This window comes from Pleurodeles waltl, chromosome 12, assembly GCF_031143425.1.
Source record: "Pleurodeles waltl isolate 20211129_DDA chromosome 12, aPleWal1.hap1.20221129, whole genome shotgun sequence".
In the NCBI taxonomy this organism is placed as follows: Eukaryota; Metazoa; Chordata; class Amphibia; order Caudata; family Salamandridae; genus Pleurodeles; species Pleurodeles waltl.
The window spans coordinates 329,649,236-329,666,789 of record NC_090451.1 but is presented as its reverse complement, the minus strand read 5'-3'; the positions used below and the strand labels follow the sequence as shown (position 1 = coordinate 329,666,789).

The 17,554-nt window shown below is 42.2% G+C and overlaps 1 protein-coding gene across 1 annotated transcript in view; it reads right to left on the bottom strand.

Annotated features, from left to right (window-relative positions):
- Nucleotides 1–17,554, bottom strand: part of LOC138267476 (sorting nexin-20-like) — a 167,172-nt gene that overhangs the window by 70,825 nt on the left and 78,793 nt on the right. Inside the window, exon 2 of the mRNA XM_069216444.1 lies at nt 5,305–5,456. Within this exon, the coding sequence (XP_069072545.1) occupies nt 5,305–5,424 (120 nt within the window). The 5' untranslated portion in view covers nt 5,425–5,456. The remainder of the gene's footprint in view (nt 1–5,304; nt 5,457–17,554) is intronic.

Here is a 17,554-nt window from a genome sequence, read left to right as displayed (position 1 = left end):
GACAACTGCCTTGGCTCCAGAAACTCACCGGCCTGTCTCCTGCCTTCCAAAGATCCTGCTCCAGCGACGCCTTCCAAAGGGACCAGCGACCTCGACATCCTCTGAGGACTGCCCCTGCTTCGAAAAGACAAGAAACTCCCGAGGACAGCGGACCTGCTCCAAGAAAGGCTGCAACTTTGTTTCCAGCAGCCTTGAAAGAACCCTGCAAACTCCCCGCAAGAAGCGTGAGACTTGCAACCCTGCACCCGGCGACCCCGACTCGGCTGGTGGAGATCCGACACCTCAGGAGGGACCCCAGGACTACTCTGATACTGTGAGTACCAAAACCTGTCCCCCCTGAGCCCCCACAGCGCCGCCTGCAGAGGGAATCCCGAGGCTTCCCCTGACCGCGACTCTTTGAATCCAAAGTCCCGACGCCTGGGAGAGACCCTGCACCCGCAGCCCCCAGGACCTGAAGGACCGGACTTTCACTGGAGAAGTGACCCCCAGGAGTCCCTCTCCCTTGTCCAAGTGGAGGTTTCCCCGAGGAACCCCCCCCTTGCCTGCCTGCAGCGCTGAAGAGATCCCGAGATCTCTCCTAGACTAACATTGCGAACCCGACGCCTGTTTCTACACTGCACCCGGCCGCCCCCGCGCCGCTGAGGGTGAAATTTCTGTGTGGGCTTGTGTCCCCCCCGGTGCCCTACAAAACCCCTCTGGTCTGCCCTCCGAAGACGCGGGTACTTACCTGCAAGCAGACCGGAACCGGGGCACCCCCTTCTCTCCATTCTAGCCTATGTGTTTTGGGCACCACTTTGAACTCTGCACCTGACCGGCCCTGAGCTGCTGGTGTGGTGACTTTGGGGTTGCTCTGAACCCCCAACGGTGGGCTACCTTGGACCCAGAACTGAACCCTGTAAGTGTGCTACTTACCTGGTAAAACTAACAAAAACTTACCTCCCCCAGGAACTGTGAAAATTGCACTGTGTCCACTTTTAAAACAGCTATTTGTCAATAACTTGAAAAGTATACATGCAATTTTTATGATTTGAAGTTCCTAAAGTACTTACCTGCAATACCTTTCGAATGAGATATTACATGTAGAATTTGAACCTGTGGTTCTTAAAATAAACTAAGAAAAGATATTTTTCTATACAAAACCTATTGGCTGGATTTGTCTCTGAGTGTGTGTACCTCATTTATTGCCTATGTGTATGTACAACAAATGCTTAACACTACTCCTTGGATAAGCCTACTGCTCGACCACACTACCACAAAATAGAGCATTAGTATTATCTATTTTTACCACTATTTTACCTCTAAGGGGAACCCTTGGACTCTGTGCATGCTATTCCTTACTTTGAAATAGCACATACAGAGCCAACTTCCTACAATGATTGAACCTGTTTTCTAAATTTTTATTCGCAAATTTGTTATACGGGGGCCACAGTGAGCGTCACAACGTACTCACGGATATCGCGCGCCATGAATAAAACATTGTAAGGTCATATTTTGACCTACAAAGAATCCTATATCTCTGCCCTGTGGTCAGAGCAACCCCACCCTGACCCCTTATGCTCCTATATGTCCCACTCCCTAAAAAGGTTGGCGCAACTTTCTAGTCAGGTTGCGGCCAACCAATCACAACATTCCTGTTTGAACCCAGATTTGCAAAAATTTTGCGATCGCTACGAAAACGTTGCATGGGAACCAAGGCCCTAGATATACAAATTTGTTTTTCCCTCAATATCTCCTAAAACACTAAACAAACCAAATAAGTCAAAGTCTAAATTGCATACCAAAAGCTAGCTTTCGGCCAAATTTAGTGTAATTCCATCCAGTGGTTCGGACTGTAGTCATGCTCAAAACTCCTATGGGAATTAACTTGGGAAACTCATGTTTTTTTGTACCTCCCTCTTTTTATCAACCCCCACTTGACAGATCATCCCGAAACTTTATGTGTGCAATAAGAATCACCACGGCACTTTTTTGGGGGAAAACTTAGTGAAGATTCATCAAACGGTATCAAAGATATAGGTGACTCAACAAACACTTTTTCTATGGAACCATGGTCCTAACTATAACAATAGTTGAAACTATTTTCCATATAAGAAGTGTACTTTGTTTTGCTAATAACTTTGGGGCCGTTTTATGAATTTTCACAAAACGTTCCAAGAAAATACGACGCTCACTTCAGCATCTGTCTGAGAAGTTTCGGGGTGATCCGTCAAGTGGGAGCCCAGAAAAAGGGGGTCCCAAAACACTTTTTCCCATGCATTTTTCCATAGTGATTTTGAACAGCAGTAGTGCCCAAACCACTGGAAGGAATCACACCAAATTTGGCAGGAAGGTAGCTCTTGGTCCTGAAAGCGCCCATTTTTTTTATTTGTGTAAATCCGTTAAGTAGTTTTTGAAAAATTAAAGAAAATCCAAATTTGTATCTATAGACTCTCATGTTGAGATCTGATTGGCTACCAACAAGGAAGTGTTGTCAGCTGAGTCCCTGAAAAAAGATTAAAAATAAGAAAAGGGGCCAGGTTAGGGACACCCTGACCCTTTAGCACTGGTTTTGGGGTCCCAGAGGGGGTCAGCGAGCAAAAAAACATTTTTTTTTGTCAGCAAGAAACATGGCAGATTTGTGGATCTGCCAAAAATGAAAAAAAAACAAGCACAAGCTCCGGTGCTTGTTTAAATGCAGCCCTCGAATGAGCCAGGTCCCGGGGCATTTACATCTTGGATGGGGGGCTGCCCGTCTCCCCACCCCCGCAGCCCTGGTACTGCCACCTCTCTTTAAACAAATCAATGTGGGGGGGACAGGCAGCTCCCCTGAAGCCCTGGGGACCATACCCACCCCGGAGCACTAAACTAAATCATTGTGGGGGCTGCCCCACAGCCCTGGGGATGGCCACCTCCTCGCAGCTTTAAACTAAGTTTAGTGCAGGGAGGCACCCAGCCCTCGCAGCCTCCAGGACCACCACCTCCCCAGGGCATTAAACTAAATGTAATGCAGAGGGGCTGCCCGTCCCCCGCAGCCCAGGGGACCACCACCTCCGCGGGGCATAAAACTAAATCTTTGTGGGCACCTGGCCCTTCCACAGCCCTGGGGACAGCCACCTCTGTAGTGCATCAAACTAAATCAATGCACCAATGCAAGGGGGCTGCAAGCCCCCCCGCAGCCCCAGGGAATGCAACATCCTTCAGGCTAGTTGAAATGTTGGGAGGGAAATGCCACCCCCCTCATGGAGTTATAGATCACCCTGGGGACCACCGCCCCCCAGGGCAAGCTCCTGCTATGTCCTGGGGTGCCCACAGCCAGGACATAGCTTTTTGCACTGACTTCATGGGAGCTTTGACAGCTCCCACTAAGTCAGAGGAAGCACTCCGGCTCTAGCAAGTAAGAGCTGTCAAACTCTCGGAGGTTTCTTCTGTTTCCCTGTCTGCATGTTGCAGGCAGGGAAACAGAGGGAACAATTGCTCTCACAGACAGGAAGCTGCATATTCAGCAGCTCCCTTTCTGAAACAGTAAAGCTGGCTCCTGCAGGAGGCGGGGAGCCAGCTGGGACTGCGGGAGCCATCAGGCTCCCCCCACATTCCCCAACCATTTTGATTGGGTGCCCTCCAGGCTCCCCCACATTCCTCAACCATTTTGATTGGGTGCCAGATGACATGGCTGCGCCCCAGGGGATGGGTCCCCAGGGTTGATACTGGCCTGGGGAGGGACGCCCCTTCTCTCAAAAAATAAAATTGTTTAAGTCGGGGTCCTTGGAGCTAAGATCGGCCCGGGGGGGGGGGACATGCAGACCCCCTCCCCAGAAAAACAAAAAATCTAATAATGGGGATGGGGTCTCCGGGGCAGAAATTACCCAAGGGAGGGGGGTTGAATCCCCTCCCCCCAAAACAGTTTAGAAAGCAGGGCCCGGGGGATAGGGTCCTCAGGGCCAATATCAGCCTGCAGAGGGGGTATGCGTGCCCTCCCCCAATGAAAACTAATTTTAGAAGGCTGGGTTCTGGGGGTTGGGATCCCTGGGGCCAAAATTAGCCCAGGGAGGTGGGCCACGTGTACCTGTGGCTAACTCCCGCTGCAGCCTTCAGCCTTTGGGGTTGGGTGGTTAGGCGGGGTTAACTGCAGGGACTGGCTGCAAACCGCCATCATGAATGGCTTTTTGGTTGGATGATTAGGGGGATGGCCAAAGGGCCTGGCCGGCCAACCCGTGCCCAGGCCCCATGGCCAACCTCACTGCTCTGTGCAGCCCAAGATTAGGTGGTTATAGGGGGTTGGCTGCAGGCCCTAGCCACAGGCCAGGCACTGCGGCCAAGTGCCGCTGCCCATGGCCAAAGGCCGTGCTCGGCAGTGTTTATATTAACGTATAAAAATGAAAATTACTTTAAGTTAAAAAAAACACATTGAAATTAACTGAAAAAAACAATGGTTACAGAGACGTTATAGTTAGGAAATGAAATTTGAAAAAAACATTGAAATTCACTTAAAAAAACAAAGGTTACAGAGACGTAATAGTTAGGCACACATTTTTAACATACCAAACCATAGAAATTCACCTGTTATAGCTAGCTATTTCAAGTAACTATAACTCGTGCCTTAAGGTAACCATAACTCGCTCCCTCGCCATGCACTGCTAATTACCCCACAAATTATGGCACCCATGACATCTTTGATAACATTACTGATAATATCAATGTAATATCTGCAGTAAAAAATGTTATGAAAAAAACTGTGCATGGCGGGGGCACACATTATAGTTACCTTAGGGTATGAGTTATGGTTGCTTGGGATAATTATAACTATAACAGGTACATTTCTACGGTTTGGTACGTTTAAAATAAAAGCCTAACTATAATGACCCTGTAGCCTTTGTTCTTTTAAGTGGCATTCTATGTTTTTTTATTCTATTTCCTAACTATAACATATATATCCCCAAGGTACATAGCTGTGAAGATAAGAATAGTAAATCTACTTACCTTACATTCTCGCTATTTTGGTCCTCAACATTTTTTACATGCTATTCTGGTAGTGATCCTTTCTTGCTAAAAGGGGTAAACTAATGTGGATCTTAGTAAAGGTTCTTAGTAATAGGTTTCTCTTTTTTTAACGAAGACCAGTAACAATTACCTTTAGCTAGATGTTTTGGTTATCTTGTGAAACGTGCATACACATACATTAAATGTTCTTGTGTTTGAAATATATTTTTGTAAAGCTTCTTTTATTACTTGTTAGGAAACACACCATCAAAGGCAGACAAGGGTTTGCAAAAATTTGGTTCAAAAACTACACTGTGCTAATAGTGAACTAAGCACTGGAGATCTTACCACATATCTTGAACAAGAGTCTTCTGCAATTCTTGTTGTAGGAATTTCAAAGAGAGGTTTAATGGTTTTATTTTCTGATTTGACATTTCGCCAGTATTCCTGAAGTTCTTTTGTAGTCATCAATGAATTGGGACTTGTGTTGGTGTCAGTATCTGAAATATTGTATTTTGTATTTAGATTATTAGTCAAATTGTTAATAACCATTTAACATTTTGTAAATAGTTTTAATATTCTTTCAAAAATACAGAATGCTAGATAGTGAACTTCAAACTTTATTCTGTTTATGCAAAATAAACCATAAAAGCATCACATCAATACGGGATAAGATTTCATTCAAAACAGCAATTTTCACGATATAAAACCAAGTAATAGGACTACATGTTAAAACAAACCAGATCAAAGTGTTAAAATATGAGAATTAAAATCTGACTATTCAATCGGCTATTTCAAAGAATACGTCACTATTCATTATATCAAAACAACCACTGTGACATATCGTATTATCGCATGAGACACATCAGCTAGAACATTTCACTTTCTATGCTATTCAGTAAATCCCTAGTGCAAAGTGCCTTAGAGAGAAGCATGGCTACCCGGTAGCATACAGTTGCGTCCTTTAAATCATACAAATAATGGAAAAGCCTCATGCTGATGAATAATTCTTTCTTTTAAAAAGTGCGGTTTAAAATAAAACTTTTTAAGCGTCAGATAAAATCTACAAAAAGTGCAATGTGCTGGGCTGACTGTCCTGATATATGGTCACAGCGGCATTTTTGGGTTATAGTACCCAACCCTTCCTTTCTTGGGAATGAAGCTATAAGATGGAAAATAAGGACATGAGAGTGAGTCAAAAGGTATCCTTGATAGGTGTAGTGGGTCAGCTTAAGATACAGTTTATATCCAAACTGCTCGTTCAATACCATGAATCTACCCGCTGACACCTTATGGTGATCTAACTGAACCCTTTTCTCTGGGCAGACTTTGAGTGTGTGCTCCCTTAGGTCCCGTTCAGAATAACCAGTGATGCCCCAAACACCTTATTGTATGATTATTGTGATGTAACCTAGGGATTTTGTTGGCCTGGTCAAGTCCCATACAATCCTTGATAATTAATCCGGTAAAATGTATCTCTACTTTGAACCAGATGGAGCGCCATTATAAGAGCACTTTATTTTTTTAAATATCTGTTACAAAGCCAACATCGAGTTCCTAATGAATAATAAAATCCGGTGTTGATTGGTAAAAGTCTTCTAAGGAACATATTTTCTTGCTCTTGTATTGTTCTGTTGTCCCCCACACCCCAGATTCCAGCTCCACATATTGCAGCGGAGATCTTTTTAGCATGATATAAGATTAACAACTCTCTGATTGATTTGGAGCTTGGCAGAAAACCTAAATAGACGTTCATTGTTTCTAATCATGTTGGATATGCGTCTTTCCGTTTGATAGTTCCAGGGGATTAGCTTCAGGGGTATCTGGGGTGTTACACCCCCCTAATAAATATATTTTGTGATAAATTGTTTGGTGCAGGTGTGTTAGCGCATCAGACCATAATAAGTAAACTTACAAGGGGACGCAAATAGGTCGATGAACTTTTGACTTGCAATTAAGATGTTCTTACCATAGCTCCAGTACATAAATCAATAATCGATACACAATAATCAACAATCATTATTAATCAATAAAATCAATAATCAATTGAGTCAGTAATTATCAAGCACCATGACCTTTCAGTCATGAATAACCACACTTTTAGTAAATGTTTAGAATGTTTATTTCCCTATATTAACAACACCAAGGTCATGTAGATTAATCTCAAAATCAAATGAAACACATACAGAAACAACACTGGTTGTCATAAGCGGCGGAAGAAGAGCAATCTAATCAAAGCTTGAACTAAAATAAATTCTAAAGTTACGATGCAAATCAATAGCAGAGTTAGATGCGTTGACGAGATAAGATACATGAAGTTAAGCAGAGAAATCCATCAAGCATTAGTCTCTATTGTCATAAGTCAGGATCCTCAACTAACATCAGATTAGCATCAGCATGTTGAGCTTCATGCAAAACAATTTAGTATCACCAATTTGGAAAACATCTAACTATGATAGAGTCATAGACAAAACAGCGCAGTTGGTACCTAGAAAGGAAAAACAAATATGCATAATAATCACATTTCAGGGTATACCTATCCTCGGTATGGATCAGCAAAGCAGAATCAGACTTCGTCCTTAGGACATCAGTTGATTAGCAAGGCAGCAAGCTCTCAGTTAGGGGATATGAGCCCAATGTCGGAATGGCAGAAATATGTCTCTTCTCTCAAAATGTTGGAATTAATTGTTTCTCAGAATTTTCTTCCTCTCCGCCGTTGTTATAGGAAAGTCACCTAAACTATCCCGTAATTCCCTATTGGTCAGTTAAACATATGTTCACACTCTGTCCAATAAAACTACTATACCAAATCTATGAATTCTAATATTTCTCCATTCTCATATTGTTGAATGGTTGTCTTGCGATGTCTTCATCATCCGGCTTGTCAGGTAACAATATTGTTGCAGCTTCCACTCTAATCAGTATCTTCATTGTTCTTGTCCAGGGAAAGTCAGTCTCACACACATTATACATAAAATGTTGCATTAGAAAGAACATAATCTCCTAGCAGTTGGTTCTCACGAAAAGCTTCCGTTATTAGCACATTTAAACAATACAATAGACATTTCACAGTTTAATTCACTTGGTCAGCATTTTTAGTAAACGCTAAGAAATACAGCTTCTACATGAGGCCAAGTAAAATAGGCCAAGACACTTGCTAAGTTAAGGCCTATAATTTATAAAGCTAAAGCTAAATTCATAACCCTTAATATGACATACTACTGCAATAGTCTACTACATATTCAATATTTCATAAGTATTAATCATTGATTATTACACTTTGTTAAAATTGGTGGCCATTCCTTGAGGTCACATTTTCAAATGTGTGCATGATTTTTCTACGTTATTTAATTTTTCTACATAAACTCATTATTCAAAATACATAAAAACTCATTAATAATTTCTTATTAAAACACCTGCACTAGCAATCCCTCCTCTGATGACGAAATATGTCATCACACTATTACCCACAAAATTTCTCATCAGTAAAATTTCTCTTAATTCAGTCCCTTCATAATTTTGCTTTCCCCTTTAATTTTCTCTGTAAAATATTTCCCTTTTCTTTTCTTCCCTCCTCTGATTATTCTTTGACCCTTTCAATTTAATCCTTTTACATAATTTGCATAATCCCCATATTCACAATAAACAAACAACAACAATTAATATCCCTTGCAAGATTTTCAATAGTACCCCATTCCAAATGTTGCCGAGCCAATGTCCCACTGAAGCAAACGTTTTGCCAAACTTTTCCCAAACACCTGGTTCTTTCAATTCTTTCAAATCAGCACTTGCATTAGTTAGATTAGTAAATCTCTTATCTCTTTACTATTATCTGGAATATACGAACAACAATGCCTAGAATTAATCATTCTACAGACTCCACTATCCTTCACCAAAAGAATGTCTGAAGCAAGATGATTTTGAAGAGTCATAGCTCTATCAGCAGCTAATTCATTATCTATCAGGAGTATGGCCCCTGATAAAGATTTCAGCATGTTATCCACAATTGTAGACAACTTTTGAATCTTAATCGAATTCAGAATGACTCCCACTGAGGGAATCACTGCTCCAAATATATCTCCCACTATAGCAAAGAGGACTCCCTCTTCTGTCTCTTATGATGTAATTCAGTCACTTTTGGCAACTTTTTCAAATCCTCCATTTGATAAATCTTTGGGAAAACTATCTCCAAATAACATGTCCCATACCATCCTCTTAGAAGACGGTAATAAGCATTAAGTCCACAAATATAGTAAATCCCTGGAATTGCAAAGTCCTGTCCATTGAACATAAAAGTCAATTTACTCTGAAACAAAAACACGTGCCTACATTCACTCGTACTCACAAAATAAAGTGTCAGTGCCTGATTGAGGCCTATATATACAAAGCTTCCCTAAGCGTTGCACATCTAAAGCTAATTTCCTTTACGTTTTAATTGCACTATAAGCATAATCATTTTTGTAAGTCCTTTTCTCTAAGCCTTTTTCTAATATACCCTTTAATGCTTTTTTCTGCCATCTGTGTGACCTAAGAACCTCTTCTCTAAAGGTGTAAGCAAGCATTTCAAGTTATTTCTATGTGCATAAGCTGTGCCAAACTTTAATGTAGGTTCAAAGAAAGCTCTGACTAATACTATGTCATTATCTTTAGCTACTCTACTCAAATACCTAATTATAGCGACAAACGAAAACACAACGTCATGGTTTCAGTAGAAGCACTGAATGTACTCCTGGTTATAAAACCTTGTTAGTAATAGACTACAACTTATCCCATAGGTTAAAGACAAGCAATGATATGTGACTCCTTCCTCGACTGATGAAGGAATCTGCGTACACACAAAACAATTCTTCGCATCCATTATCTCAACATACTCACTCAAAACATTAGAAGAAAGTTCTCCCTGTGCATTAGTATACTCAATCAAATATTTCTCATCTAACTTAAACTTCTCTAATGGCTTTTCTCGTATCAACAACAGACATACCCACAATCAATACCACAAACAATAACCCACACATAATCGCCAAACCAATGCTCATATATTTACAGCACCTAGCATCTTTACCTTATTGACTAATGTTATTCATGATCTGTAAAGAATCAGAAAGCCAAAGAAATTTAAGAAAACTTGCAGCAAAAATCAAAATTAGACAACTCTTCTTTCAGCAGTTCAGTTTCACTTCCAGGAACCCCATATCAAAATCGGTTAACAGCTTTGTCAAAATCAGGTTTCTAAAGCCAAATCAGTTTATCAATGTCTCTTCCGGTTACTTCAACAGTCTCTTTCTGAAACTTTTTTCTCTCAGATTGTTTCAACAGTTCAGTTCATTAGCTTCCTTCATTTGCCAAAATACTGACCCGGAACTGCTCTATCAAAACAAAAAGACAAAAACTCTTGCTGCCATTCATTAGTAGTTGCATAAGCCCATTCAGGACCTGCGTATCTTCGACTTGCTATTCTCTTTCTCTTCAATTTTCGATCACCATTCAGTTCTCCTTCACTTAGATCTTCTTTCCTTGTGGTATCTACTTCTTCCTCGATTGTTGGTTCAACAACCACATCTTTCATTTTCTCCACTTGCGATTCCGGCCACTTATCTCCTCTCAGCGGACTCTTCGCAGTATTCTCTTCAAGATTGAACTTGAACCTTTTCCTTGTTCTGTGGTGTTTTCTCTTGATGGACCTGCAACCGTTTCAGGAGGAGTCGGACCACTTTGACTTTGATCCACCTCTTCTGAGTCTTGCAATTGCTCTGTTTGTCTCTCAAAATCATCTGCTTCTGGGAAAGCCCTCCTCTGACTAGACTCTCCTTCTGCTTCAGTTGAGATAGGCTCTCCGACACCCTCCTGGAGGTCTCCTCCCTCGTCTCTCACAGGAGTGACTGAACCGGCCTCAACGAGCTCAGATCCGGTCTCAGTTCCCCTTTGTTCTCCTTCTGGCCCTGAAACTTGTCTCACTGTTGTTGGTACTCTCAACAATGCTTCTTCATGATCCCATGGACATGCCACTTTCTTTGTGTGGCTTGCATGAATCCAGTTCAGAATTCCAACACACTTCACAGCTGTAGTAGTTGTCAAGACCACTTGTTATGGTCCCTTCCAATGAGGCTCCAAACACGTCTTTCTCACGTGCTTTTGGATGACAACCCAGTCCCCAGCTCTCAGGTTGTGCCCTGGGTCATGGATTGGTGGCAGTGTTGTGGCCTCCACCTGCTGAGAAAAAGAGCGGACTACATCAGCCAGACCCTTGCAGTAATCCAACACCATATCATCTGAAATGTTGACAAGTGCAGTTGCTGGCACCGCTGGTAACCTCATAGCTGCACACATCTTTGCAACTCTTGACTTCAATGTAACACCCATCTGTTCCACTAGTCCTGATGCTTCAGGGCAGTAACTACAATGCAACTTCTGCTCAATGTTCGATGCTGCACACAGTAATTTAATCACTTCACTGTTGAAGTGACTTCCCCTATCTGATTCTAAAGAGATCGGAAATCCGAAATGCAGTATCAGTTCCCTAAGCAGTAGTTTCGCTACTGTGAGACTATAATTTCTTTGTGTAGGGTACACTTCAATCCAGTGACTAAAGATGCATACGATCAGCAACACATATATCAAACCTCCACACACAGGCATCTCAATAAAATCCATTTGCATTCTGCTGATTGAACCTCCTGCTCTTCCAATGTGGCTCAAATTAACCACTGTCCCTTTCCCTGCGTTTGACTGTTGGCAAATAACATAACAATGGCAAACAGCTTCAGCAACTTGTCTAAACTTTGGGTTGAACAGATCATGCTTGAACACACTAACGATGGCATCCTTCCCAATATGTGCTTGTCCATGATAGTACCTTGCCATTTTATATAACAAGCTGTTCGGTAAGACCAATTGACCCTCCTCAGAAAACCATAATCTTGTCTTTGTACACATTTCAATTTTCTCATTGAACATTTTTCCTCCAGGTCTACATTATTCTGCAAAGATTTTATTTCTTCCAAAGTGTCAATTATTTTCAATGCATAGCTTGTACAAGTTTCATCTTCTGCAGGTAACAGTTCCCACTTGTCTTTGAATGATATACATGTAACAATTCTTTAATTCTCTCACCATTTCTCACTGGTGAACCAGAAGAGGTCAGGAAACCTCTCTGTGACCTCAATTGACCAAAATCATGGACTACTCCAAATCCATACTCGCTATCTGTATAGATAGTAACTTTTAGCTGAGCAGAAACATGGCATGGTCTAGTAAGGGCTACCACTCCCGCTACCTGAGCAGAATACACTCCTCAGAGCCAAGAAGCTTCCAAGGTACCTGTAATTGTGCACACAGCATATCATGCTCTCAGTGTCCCTGTATTGTCTCTTAGACAAGAACCATAAACAAAGATAATTTGGTCATTTTCTTCCAATCGGGTATCGCTAATGTCAGGTCTCGGTTTTGTGCACAAATCAGTTACTTCGAGACAGTCATGTTCAACATCTTCCTCTTTTTCAATTTCAGCATTTTCACTCGGAAGTAAGGTTGCCGGGTTCAGCACTGCACACCTTTTCAATGTTATATTTAGCGACCCCAAAATACTTGTTTCATATCCAGTCATCCTCGCACCAGTCAAGTATTGGGTTTTCGTCCTTATCAGTAGAATTTCAATAGAGTGAGGGACCATTACAGCCAGGGGATATCCCATCACCACGCCTTCACACTGTGTAAGGCTTTGACCAACTGCGGCAACTGCATGCAAACAACATGGTAAGGCTGCTGCAACTGGGTCCAAAGTAACTGAAAAATATGCTACTGGGCGGTTTACACCTCCATAGACCTGTATCAAGACAGCCAAAGAACATGCATCACGCTCACGACAAAACAATGTGAAAGGTTTCTTGTAATCAGGCATACCCAACACTGCAGCCTTGCACAAACTCTCTCTCAACTCAGTGAATGCTTTCATTTCATCCTGGTCTAACACTATGGGATCAGTAACTTGCTTATGAGTCAGCTTCTGCAATGGTGTTGAAATGACTGAAACATTTGGAATCCATTGGTGACAATAGCTCACCAGTCCCAAAAAACATCCTGACATCTCACTGTGTGGTTGGGGGACTTATCTGCAATATGGTTGTAATCCTTTCTCTGGATATTTTTCTTGAACCCTTCTGAATCTGGTGACCCAAATACTTCACTACTTTTTTAAAGTATTGTAATTTCAGAGGAGACACTTTATGGCCATTCTTTCCCAAATGGTTCAATAGGGCAATCGTATAATACTTGCACTCGTCCCTTGTTTTGGATGCAATCAGTAAGTCACCAATATACTGCACCAAGGTCACTTGGAAAGGCAATTCCAACTACTCCAAATTCTTTTTCAAAATCTGATTGGATATGGAAGGTGACTCTGAATACCCTTGAGGAATTCTGCACCAGCAATAGACTTGATCCAGGAATTTAAAACAAAAGAGAAATTGGCTATCCTCATGAAGAGGCACAGAAAGAATGCTTGTGAAAAATCGATGACACTGAACCACTCGGCATCATATGGAATCTGGAACATTATTACAGCTGGATTTGGCACCACCGGACAACATTTGACCACAATTTCCTTTATTTTTCTCAGATCCTTAACAATCCGAACCTTCCCACAGGGCTGCTTCAAACCCATTATCTGTGAATTACATGGACCGCTCAACACTTCCTTCGGAATCCCTTGCTTTACAAAGTCTGCAATTATCTTGGCTACTTTCATCAGGACGTCTTGTGGCATGTGGTACTGCGGAAGTAGGGGGAAAACTGCATTCGGTTTTATGGTAACTTTGACTGGCTCCACTCCTTTGATAAAACCTACTTACTTTCCTGTCAAATCCCACACCTTCTCTTGTACCATTTCCTGCAAATCAGGATGGAGCTCTTTCACTGTGAACATTGGGAAAAACTCAAACAAAGGGTACTCCTCATTTGTAGATTCACACTCTATTTCTGGGGCTTGGTCTTCTTCATCATCACTATTCATCTGAATCTCAATTCCGTCATTTGAGCAAGTAATCAAACATTTTGTTTTACACAACACGTCTCTTCCCAGTAGGGATAACGGACTTGAATCACAGACTACAAATATATGCAATCCCTGAAAATTGCCAATCTCGACTTGAACTGGATCTGTTATCGGGTTTGTCAAGTACTGGTTTGCTACTCCCACAATCTGCACTGTTCTACCTGAAAGGGGCAAATTCGGAATCTCTGCACTTCTCACTGTAGAGCGTGTAGCTCCTGTGTCAACCAAGAATGAAACTCTGTGACCCATAACCATTCCCTTCACTTAGAGTCCCCTCTGATCTTCTTCTAAGGAGGTTACAAGCACACATGGCTCTACAAATGAGCTGTCACTTGTCCATTCACCATTTATTCCATCCTCACTGTGTAACAGGAATTGAATGACTGTGTTACTACTTTTGTTTTGCCTCCGTCCTGTGACCTGTTGAGAAAGCATCATCTGTTGCTGCTCCATCGGGGCTTGAGGTATTTGAATTTGCTGACTAGGTACCATGGGAACCTGCTACTGCATTGGCTGCAACTGTGACACTTGTGCACGGGCATTTGATCCTGCTGCATGGGCTGGAAATTTTGCACTTGATTCACATTATTCTGAAAATTTGGATTAGGATCCCTTAGTCTCAGTCCTCTCACATCATGGAATGAATTGATGTCATTACTCTGCTGAACAACACCTTCCTGCACCATCATCGGACACTCGTGTTTCCAGTGTCCCACGGCTCCACAAAAGGTGACATGGGGCAATAGCTTCTTCATTCCCTCCACATCATTCAGAACCACCACAGTGTTCAAATCTGGACCACAATTCATATTGCCTCCACGACCTCTACCTCTCATCTGAGGCTGAAACATCATATTTCCCTGCTGCTGCTGCTGTGGTAACGGCTGTGAAACATTCCCTTGCACTCCTGTTTCAGCTGCTTTAATCTGCACCACTATTGCTTTCTCTTTCAACTTTTTCTGCTTCAACTCAGTCTCATCACTACAGTATTTTGCATAATGCAACACCTTATCAATCGGCTTTGCTTGCCAGCAAATCAAATGATTCTTAATCATCTGGCTAATTTCAGGTCTCAATCCTTCCACAAATCTGAACACGAAATGAAACATGTCTTTTGCCTCAATTGTTTCTGTACCACTGTAATGTTTGAATGCCTGCAACAATCTCTCATAATATGCATGTATCAATTCTTTTGCTTCCTGAGCTGTCCTGTCAATTCTCTGACAATCAATATTCTTAGGCGAAATCCTTGATTTCAGAAACTCGATCACCTTATACTAATATTTTATTCCTTCAGGGGACGGTGCACCTGTATTTTTGTCTCTCTCCGGTTCACTTGTTGGCCAGTCTACACTCCTCTTGCACTCGATCCACAAGTCAGCTGGATCCACTATCTTTAGTAATGTGTTCAAGTCTTCCCACAAACACTTCACCAGTTTCACAAACCTGTCTGTCTGCTGATACCACGCTAATGGCTTTTCTCTCAATTTTGAATAATCATTTCTAAATTGTAGAATGTCACTTCTGCTCCATGGGACGTGAACAAAATTCCCCCCTGGAATCTCTCTCTCATTGGTAAAATCTGGATCTTTATCCTGTTGTCTGTTTTCAGTCATCTCCAATGAATCCCTTTTTCTCTTGTCTCTTTTCTTTACCCATCTGCCTTACCATTTGTCTAATGCTTCCCTGGTCTGAGCACTCTGCAGTAATCTTTAAGGTGTGCCTTCATTCCAGCCGATCTCATGTGTTAAAAATCTTTCGCCTCAAAATCTAACCTGTAATTCCTTTTCAAATGCTTAGTTTTCTCAATCTCTAGGCTGTACTTCTCTGCTAAATCTGCTAATCTCTGTACACCTTGCTCACTTCTCTTGTAATATTGGGGCACAAATATCTAAATTCTGCCTCTGTGGAGGATTCAAACCTATTCACCCCCATCGTTCCCTCAATAAGTTCACCCACTTCCATGCTTAGCCTAGCACAATTCAAATACTCCTCTCCTCTAGGGGCATTCTGCGGAGTATTCAGCTTGTCTCACCATTCAGTTAAATGCTGAACTGTCAGTCCCTGTAACGAAATGTTACTCGCTTGGACCGGGGGCACCTGCTGAGCAATTGCATTCCGAGTCTGCGGTGTCAATAACTTCAAGTTCTGGCTAACATTTGGCCCTGTCACTGTATCTGGAAGTGCTACAAGTGGACTAAAGTCTAACAATGATCTTGATCCTTCAAAAGTCTGACCCGCAGGAAAGACTACCTGGATATGTTCATTAGGTCCTCCTCTCATTAGGCTCTGGGTCATTGCTCTCTGTTCACTTACAGTCGGTTCCTTTTATGCAAATAATGGTACAGCTGGACCAACTGTAATTGGTAGCAATATAGCATCTGGGGCTGCTCTGGCACCTACACTCTGTGGGAAAGTAACTCCCATTTTCTGATTCATCATCTGAGTCATGTCTGACTGTGTCCCTGTTACTGGAGTAAATCTTGGCATTACCTACAGCTGCACTTGAGGAAACAAAATCGGAGCCGGCTCAGTCTGAACCAGTATTGGTCTCAGAATCACCTGCTCCGTGGGCACCACTAAGTTCGAAGTTGTTTCCATAATGGGCACATAAGGTTATATTCTCTGTACCTGTAGCGGTTGCATCTGTGTCTGCACTACAGGAGTAGCTGGCACATTAAGACCACTTTGCACCGTATTTTGTGTCAGGTTAGAATCAACCTGCACCGGACTCGCTGTCCCGTTAACCTGTGTAGAGGCTGTCGGATCAACACTAGTACTCAGACCACTCTCATGTACTGTATATGGTAGTGGTTGATCACTCAATAACTGTGTAATAAACTCCTCATAGTCCGAGTCTTCCTCCATTGTGGAAGACTTTCTAGCCTCCTTACTCTCGGACAGACTTTTACTAGCTTTCCTAGTAACTTTCTTTCTTTCCTTCTCACTCTCCTGCATACTTGCCGGAAAAAACGTAATCCCTTGCACAGTCTCTGTCCTCCATACCTTCTGAACACAGTCCCATCTAGTCTCCCCTAGAGTCTTTTCTGCCCTTCTCATCCTCCTCTCAAATTTCAATTGCTGTTGCTTTATGGCTACTAGCTCCCAAATCGCAAATGCCTCAAACTGTGCTGGTCTTGGAAGAGGCTTCGATTCATATAGCACCATCAGTAAATGCTCCAAAACTCTCAAATTGAACGTCCTATTTGTAGGAAACGCTAAGCTCCCATCTTTCTCTGTCAATTTGCACCATTGCTTCAACCAAAGACATGGCGCAACACATCTGTCTTCCATTACAATGTAAGCTGGCGTATTCTCTGTTTGTGTAGCCTCACCTACACTCGCTGTATTATACGTATCTCCCCTTTGGGCACTTTTAAATGCTTTGAAAAACTTCTACTTTTCTACTTTTGTTTATTCAAAATAAAATCAGGAAATAACTCTTAATCCCAAGATTCCTTTCACCCACACTCTGAACCAATTGTCTCTCACGGACGGCTGCCAATCCGTGCGCGACCCTTCTCACAAACCGACCTATCCCTGTGC